This window comes from Sinocyclocheilus grahami, unplaced genomic scaffold, assembly GCF_001515645.1.
Source record: "Sinocyclocheilus grahami isolate Dianchi unplaced genomic scaffold, SAMN03320097.WGS_v1.1 scaffold1307.1, whole genome shotgun sequence".
Taxonomy (NCBI): Eukaryota; Metazoa; Chordata; class Actinopteri; order Cypriniformes; family Cyprinidae; genus Sinocyclocheilus; species Sinocyclocheilus grahami.
This window is the reverse complement of record NW_015506486.1, coordinates 36,539-45,164: the sequence shown is the minus strand read 5'-3', so window position 1 is coordinate 45,164 and position 8,626 is coordinate 36,539. Positions and strand designations below refer to the sequence as shown.

General features: G+C 34.9%; 1 protein-coding gene across 1 annotated transcript in view; it reads right to left on the bottom strand.

Moving 5' to 3' along the window:
* Window positions 1–3,063: 3,063 nt before the first annotated feature.
* The window catches only part of LOC107569059 (pachytene checkpoint protein 2 homolog), an 8,450-nt gene continuing 2,887 nt past the window's right edge, over window positions 3,064–8,626 (bottom strand). The window contains exons 3-12 of the mRNA XM_016255062.1: window positions 7,844–7,934; window positions 7,684–7,756; window positions 7,539–7,602; window positions 7,372–7,458; window positions 5,817–5,923; window positions 5,368–5,521; window positions 5,169–5,281; window positions 5,022–5,091; window positions 3,394–3,465; window positions 3,064–3,309 (exon numbers count right to left, since the gene is read on the bottom strand). Of these exons, the coding sequence (XP_016110548.1) occupies window positions 3,301–3,309; window positions 3,394–3,465; window positions 5,022–5,091; window positions 5,169–5,281; window positions 5,368–5,521; window positions 5,817–5,923; window positions 7,372–7,458; window positions 7,539–7,602; window positions 7,684–7,756; window positions 7,844–7,934 (840 nt within the window). The 3' untranslated portion in view covers window positions 3,064–3,300. The remainder of the gene's footprint in view (window positions 3,310–3,393; window positions 3,466–5,021; window positions 5,092–5,168; window positions 5,282–5,367; window positions 5,522–5,816; window positions 5,924–7,371; window positions 7,459–7,538; window positions 7,603–7,683; window positions 7,757–7,843; window positions 7,935–8,626) is intronic.

Sequence of the window (8,626 nt, the reverse complement as noted above, 5' to 3'; positions counted from 1 at the left end):
GAGCTTTTATTATGCCACAGTCGAGCGCTTCCGCTCCTTCCGGTCGTGCGTATGTGGGGTAAAGCAGTGGAGCTTTTATTATGCCACAGTCAACCGCTTCCGCTGCTTCCGGTCGTGCGTATGTGGGGTAAAGCAGTGGAGCTTTTATTATGCCACAGTCAACCGCTTCCGCTGCTTCCGGTCGTGCGTATGTGGGGTAAAGCAGTGGAGCTTTTATTATGCCACAGTCAACCGCTTCCGCTGCTTCCGGTCGTGCGTATGTGGGGTAAAGCAGTGGAGCTTTTATTATGCCACAGTCAACCGCTTCCGCTGCTTCCGGTCGTGCGTATGTGGGGTAAAGCAGTGGAGCTTTTATTATGCCACACTCGAGCGCTTCCACTCCTTCCGGTCGTGCATATGTGGGGTAAAGCAGTGCTGTTTAATCATAGTAGATACATTTGAACGTTCTGTTATAATGCTACTCTGTGCGGTCGTCACCGGTCTATTAAAACGCATGACATATTAAAACGTCTTTGGTGTTTTAAATTTTCTACAAAACAAAACCGGAAATTGAGGAATTATGACATCACTGGCAGGCGACACAATGACCAGGGATGAGCCACTAGTTAAAATTGCTATTTCTCTGGATTTAAACATTCTTCGAAACATTTGGGATAATGTTAGTACACAAGTCAGCAAAATATATAACACTCTTCTAGTGATTTTTGGATATTTTAATAAAAAAAACTGTTAAATGATGTGCCTTTAAGGGCAATAAATCACTAAAGGGCTGATATTATAAATCTATGCTATGCTGAAAAAAAATGGTGTAGAAAAATTTTTCACTCAGAAATTACTTGTAAATTTCACAATTACAAAGACACCGTAACATTCAATTAAATGTAAACTTTTAAGAAAAAGACTGAAATAGTATTTTTTTGTAACACTTACTCTAATAATATGTTTTATGTACAACTTTGAAAACATGTTTACACTGTACCTTTAAAAAAAAAAAAAAAAGTAAACACTAAAACTAACAAATAGCTTAGAAGTTTAATAGAAATTTTAAATAAGTTAAGCAAAATTGTATTTTCTTGATTACAAAAAAAACTTCAGCCAGTCAGCAGTTTTTTCAGAAAGTGCAAAACTCTAGTTGGCAATTCATACTTGCACGATCACCAAAGGAACATTTTTTCACATGCAATTAGTTAGAGAAAGACAAAAAAAGAAAAACAAGAGATGAAAGCAAATTGCGTTTGCAATATCTGTTGCAATACTTAAAGAGCGGAGACTTGCAAAAATCATTCTTTTATTTCAAACAAAAGCTCATGTATCTCTCTTCAATCCTACAGAACAGCCTTAAACGTCTCGTGTTATTAACTCTTCAACTAATGTATTACTATTGGCAGCTCCATTGATATTCCAGCGCTTGAGGCCAGAAACCCGAAAACTGTTGAGAAATTCAGCAGCATTATAGTGTTTGCTTTGTTTAGGAACTCGCTGGCAGTTTCGAACCACAAAAGTGGTATAAAACACTGCAACAATAAGGCTTTTGACAATTTTTTTTCTTGTTTTTGGACGAGGAACTGTCAGGAAGAGAAAAAAGCCTGCAGACATTGCAATTATGGCTTTGTTTATCTAGTCTGCAGCCTGACACGTTTTAATCTCACATCATATCAGAGGAATGCCATACAGATACCTGCACAATGATGGCTCGTAGGTGTTTACCTGTTTGATCCGGTCTCGGCGGGAGACGGTACTCATCAAGCATCTCTTTGTGATTATGGGATTTGCATAGATTCAAGTTGTGAGAATTTGTTTTTTCCAAACAGCACAACAAAGCAGGGCGCTTTAAATATGGTGTCAAACTGGTTTCTAAACGACAAAAGGTCAAACAACATGTGAGAAAGCTGACTCCGAATGAATGCATGTTATGCATTTTAGTTTTTGTTTTATACCTTAAATCTCTTCGAAATTAAAGTAAACAACCAGTATCTGACAGGAACAAAATACATCAGTGTCACACAATCAGTTGCATTAGAAACACTTCAAAGTTTGAAAATACAACTTCGTACTGATCTTAATTACTTTTTAATTCATGTTTACAAAAAGCAGCTTGCGGTTTGAAAACCTTTGCTCCTAAACACTAGAATACGGAAATCAATTTGACTGTAGCTTCTGATCACACTGCAAAAAAGTAATGTTCTCCTGCAGTATTTTAGTCGTTTTCCAGTGCAAATGTCTAAGATGCATTCACTTGAAAGGCAATAAGCCATCTTATTTTCTGTGAAATGGATCAAAATTAAGCGAGTTTGTTTAAAACAAAAACAAATATCTGCCAATAGAGTCAGAAACATCAACTTAAATCAAACACAAAAAAGTAATTTTATAATATTTGTTCTTGCTTTAAGCATAAACTCACTCCGTTTTGTTCAATTTCTCAGAAAATTTGACTTAATTTCTTCATTTTGCATCTCAAGTAAATGCATCTTGATTTAAGGATTTCGATATTTGTACTTGAAAACCAAAACACTGAGGAATTAATTTTTTGCAGTGCATGTAATTTTTAATGCCATGACTTTTCTGCTATGATTTAGGACCTTTTTAATGCTTTAAATTGTGGAAGGGCGATTTAAGACTTTTTAAGACCCCAAAAAATATTCAGGCTTTGCTCAGAAAGCCAGCAAAAATGCCAAATAAAATAAACATAAATCATAAAAAAAATTTGATTTGTACAAACCTCTTGCATGATGACAATGAGGACAGTCAGTCCTAAAGACTGGATTTGAAATCCAAATCAAAACTGAATGCATGTTAGCACACAAACCCGGTTTGTTTTTCAAATAGTTTCTAATATAACTAAGTGTTGGTGCATCTGATAATATCTACAGTATTTGAGGCGTTTGATGCATGCTGTTTTTCCTGCACTAGCACCATTATGACACCTACTGGTTGCAATGTATAAATTACAGTGGCTTAAACTAAAACATTTTAGGTCCAATTCAGAAAAAAAGATGCAAAAGGAGTTATTTTTTTCTCTCATTTAATTAAATGATTTAAATATATACATATATAAAACTTGAACATAAAAAAAAAACTTTTTTTTTTTCATATGCAAATAGCAGCTGCTACATTGCACATTTCAAACATGGATTTTGGACACCACATCTTCAGCTTATGAATATCTTATGTTACCTAGCAGATGACTCATAGTCTCATAGATAAGTGCCGTTTTAAACTCTCAAATGTGAAATAAAACAACACTGGCTTGTTCTAGGACAACATTAGCAACATGTTCAGAGGATGAAGCTGGTGAACGGACTAGAAACGTTGAATTAGCAAACAAAACAAGAAGAAACCTTTATGATACAACAGCAGAACGTCAGTCGCTCAAACACAGTTGACCAAACTCGCCTGCTCCTGTCTCTGTTTGTCCACGGCGCGCTCCATCGCTTTCAGAAAACCCTCGACTGTCAATGTGGAGGACTGGAGACAGAAGAGTTGACGTGATCACAACAAACAAAGACTAAACTGCAAATTTAATTTCTGCTGTAAAAAAATAAACAGATTAAAGAAATCTGTGGTCTGTGATGCACATTGTATATTAATGCACCAACTTAAGTCAGGACACTGCAAGCTTGCTTTTGCATGCACTAGTACATTTTTGAGATTTTGTACTATTTTGCTTCCATAGCATGTCTTCTTTCAGACTACAGGAAAGAAAACATCCAAAATACACATTTAAGTATCTGTATAAGTGTCTGTAGATTTAAATTCCAATACATATCTTTAAATGCCATGGGATTTTTTCTCTAGAGTTTTTTTTAAATGTATATATACACATATATCATTCACCTGGTTTATGCGACATTTTAATCCTGAAACCACGTTGTTGTTGTTTTTTGGCTGTTGACAGTATTTTCTGATTAATGGAGTGATGAATATGAGACATTCAAAATATCTTTAATTTTTCAACAAAATGAGACAAGAATTTTGAACTTGACTTTGTCCTATGTTCAGATTTCTGTACTTGAAATGTATGCAGATTTGTGCATATTGCATTAGATAATGCCTAGATTAATATTATCACCTGTACTGGGGCTAACACGTTACAAGTAACGCGAGTTGCGTAATCAGATTACTTTTTCCAAGAAACTAGTCAAGTAACACATTATTTTTTAATTTACAAGAAAATATCTAAGTTACTTTTTAAAATACGTAACGACAGTTACTTTGTTTTCCCAATTTCTTCCCATGTTGAGAGAAATTGAACTTTTTTTAATATTAAAAACAAACAAGCAAGCCCAGCCCAGACGGAAAAAAGAAAAAGCGCAAAAGTAAAGTAACGCATTACTTTCCATAAAAAGTAACTAAGTAACGCAATTAGGTATTTTTTTTAGATAGTAATGCAATATTGTAATTGTAAGTAACTTTCCCCAACACTGATTATTACAGAATTGTAATGGTCAAATAGTAACATTTCTTAAATGTGACTGTATTTGTACTGGTTGAAAAATATAATTTTTTAAAATACATTTGTGTGCTGAATTATGTTGTGAATTCACTTACTGTATCCAAAAATAATGGTGAACTATTGCATATTTATGTATAATTTATCTCTAAAAAAAACTTGGTGATTTTTTTTTTGTGGCTGTCGACAGTATTTTCTGGAAGGATAAAAAGATGATATCCAAAATAAACACTAATATGTATAATAATGTGCTCTGGAAATGTTCAATTAGATAATGGTTTGTTTGCATATTTAAACATAACACTTGAGAACACTTATGATACAAAACAATAGTCTTAATGTACTGTGATTAATCAACTTGCCTTGCTTGTCAACCGTAAACCTAATGATAGAATTAGTCTAATGAACAATATTACTTATTGAAGAATTGTTTATTCTGATTATTATTAATAATAAATGCTGTTGCCATCCTTGCATCACAGCATTAACCCACTCAAGGTCATGCACTGCAGTGCTTTACCATGCTTTAATACTAAAAGCATCACATATAACATTGTACACAGACGAGTACCTTTCCATAGAGCGCATGAGCCAGAAATGGGATTTTCCTCAAGGCTCGTCCACTGAGTCCCACACTCCTCCTGTGCAGAAAGAGACACTCGTGAAGATCCATTCTCTGAGACTTTCAGCACTAGTTGCATTAAAAGCAAACACTCACTGGGCGAGGTTCCTCAGGGTTAAGCTCAGACGGGTCACGTCGCTCTCCATGAAGTTCATGGTGCCCAGTTCCTCCAAACTCAGCAGCTGCTGTCTGGGGTAGATGATGTGACGCTGCAGGGAAGGTTCAGATCGATACGGCCGTGTTCAGCAGAAGAATAGAGACGTTCAATAGTTAAAGGAACTGAAAACACGCTCACCTTCATGAGTTCCTCCAGACAGGACAGATAGATGTGGAATATGGCGCTGGCGCTCGGGGGGCCGATGTACTGCTTTATATCAGCTCGGTCCACAAAGGCCAGATCGATCTTTTCTGTGACGTTGGATGTGGTGAGGATGACAACATTTGGGTGCCTGAATCAGCGAAACACAAGGTTTGTATTAATTGCACATGAACCCATCCATTATATGATGTATTTCAACATGCATTTTGCATTAAAAGGAGGGCAAGATGGCATCAGACGGTGGAATAGGTTATTATATTATGATGAAACACTACAAAAATAAACCTTTATTTATTGAAATATCCTTTACAATGAATCATGCACAATAAGAGCAAGAAGGTGCATTAAGTAACTAGTCATTCTGATTTCAAGCATGCCTCTGTAGATGAACGTGAGCGGAGCAGAACAGATGAAGAGGAACTGACCGTTTGATCTGGTCGAGCTGGGTCAGAACTGAATTGACCACCCTAATAGCGTCAGACGGCTCCGTTCCTGCTTGAGCGGCGCTCCGCGAGGCTGTGAGACTCTCCACCTGACGAACACACATCATTAACCCTCAGAAACTCAGGGGAGCAGAACTGCAATGTTTGTATACAGCGAACTTTCACTAAATACGGGTAAAACATATTAAATGCCACAGCTTGCTCAAGTCACAAAATGCAAGATTTTTAACACTTTTGTAACAAATTTATACATTTATAAAGAAATTGTTCAACATTTAATAATATTTTATTTTATTATTTTAATTGTTTTATTTTATTCCAATATTTTATTATTACTTTTATTTATATTTTGTTATTATATTATATATTTTATTATTATTATTATTTATATTTATATATGTCTAGTGATGGAAAAAAATTAAATGCACTAAAATTTTGAATTGTAATATATATTTTTTGAATTGTACAAACAATGCAACGTTGGGTCTTTTTTGTTTTCTGACACAATGGAGCCATTCAATGAATGGCACAAAAATTATGCACATTTTTAGGCTGTTTTCCAAGCTCATTCATATAACAAAAAAAGCTTTTTTTGTATCAAATTACATTAAGTGGTATTGAAATTACTATATTCTATTTAAAATATGCTTTAATAATATTATTACAGTATTTCAATGGTCAAATAGCAAAATTTCTTAACTTTTCATGACTGTATTTTTAGCGGTTGAAATAAGTTATTTTCCAAATACATTTTTGTGCTCAATTGTGTTGTAAATTTTAAACTTTCACTTACTGGGTCTATAAAATTGTGGTGAAATATTGCATATTTATATTTTATTTACTTCTAAAACCACAGAGATTTTTTTTCTGGTGATTTATAGTGATAAAAAGAGATATCTAAAATACTCTTACATGTCTAAAATGTTCCGGAAATGTATGCAGAAATTAGTGCATATTTAATAAGATTTGTTTAAACAAAATAAATTCAGAAAACTTGTACTAAATACCCAGAGCTGCGTTGTTCCAAATTATTTTGCTTATAAATTTTGCCTAAACAAAATTATTTTTATAACTAATGGTTTGTTAAAGACATGTTAAAGGATGACAAAACAATGAATATGAAAAGTATCAAAATATCAAAGCTGGTTTGGAAAAATTGTGCTGGAATTGAAATCAAGCAACCAATAAAAGTGATTTCACTCAGACTTGATTCTAATCAAATGATCATTCATTAAAGGATGTGAATTACAATGTTTCACCATGAGCTGCTTTTGTTGTGCCAATATCACTGTAAAGCAAGCGTTCTTGTGGTTTATCGCTTTTATTAGCCAGTCTAAAGTGGTCTGGTCCGGTGGAAGACCGGTCTGAACAGCTGTTATGTACCCAAAACCCCTCTAAAACCATCAGTCTAGAGACCAGATTTAAGAGCCAACAAACCACCTTAGACTGGTTTAAGTGGTTTTGTTAAGCAAGGGTGAGTCAAGTGCAACAAAATAAAAGACATGAGTGAACATTAATGATGTAAAAAACAGAGAACCTCATCTATCAGGACAAACACCAGGGCATCTTTATCATCGATGAGCTCCTGGATCTTCTGAAACATCTTTGTGACCAGTTTCCCGCTCTGTAAAAGCAGTCAGATGTTAATGAGGTTTCAGACACGGATCTGAGGAAGCGTTTCAGAGCAGACGGATCCAGCTGTACCTCTGAGAACCACTTGGAGAAGAGGCTGTGGCTGTTGATCTCCACGAACTGGCTGTGTGCATATCTGTTTAGAGTGGAAACACACAAATAATGATGACACGGGACGCCCAGAAGCTGCCTTTTTGATTTTATGAAGGTGTCTCACCTGCCAGACAGTCTGATGGAGAGTTTCTGGGCAAGTCCTTTACACAGAGACGTCTTCCCTGTGCCAGGCGGCCCTGAGGGGTTAGGAAAGACGCGCAACTGTATAAACATGGCAGAAGACAGAAAGTGCTGAGCTTTCAAGCAAGCTTTTACTGTCTTACCGTGAAGTAACACGACACGATTCCAGGCAATCAAATTGCTGTCGACATTTCTGTCAGAGAAGAAAATTGTTGTCGAAACATAATCCAAGAGCTGGAGAGACAAAGTGAAGACAAAGGTCATGTTATGGGTTATATATGCTAGTGTAAAAAAAATACAACACTTCAACAGATAAGACTTAAGCACTGTGTGTGTGTACTGTATATACACTACTGTTCATAAGTTTGGGATCAGTAAGACTTGTAATGTTTTTTAAAGAAGTCTCTTCTGCTCACCAAGATGCATTTATTTGATCAAAAATACAGTAAAAACAGGAAAAATTGTGAAATATTATTGTAATTTTAAAAACTGTTTCTTATGTGAATATCTGTTAAACTGTAATGTATTTCTGTGATGCGCAGCTGTATTTCCAGCATCATTACTCCAGTCTTCAGTGTCACATGATCTTCAGAAATCAGTATAATATGCTGATTTATTATTAGAATTATCAACAGCTGTGCCGCCAAATTTTTTTGGGGAATCTGCTATACTTTTTTCAGGATTCTTTGATGAATAAAAAGTTAAAAAGAACAGCATTTATTCAAAATATAAATCTTTGCTATCACTTCTTATTAATTCAACACATCCTTGCTGAATAAAAGTTTTAATTCCTTTCAAAAAAAGAAAGAATAAAAATGTACTGACCGCAGACTTCTGAACGGTAGTGTATATTGTTAGAGAAGATATCTATTTTAAATAAATGCTCTTCTTTTTAACTTTTTATTCATCAAAGAATCCTGAAAAAA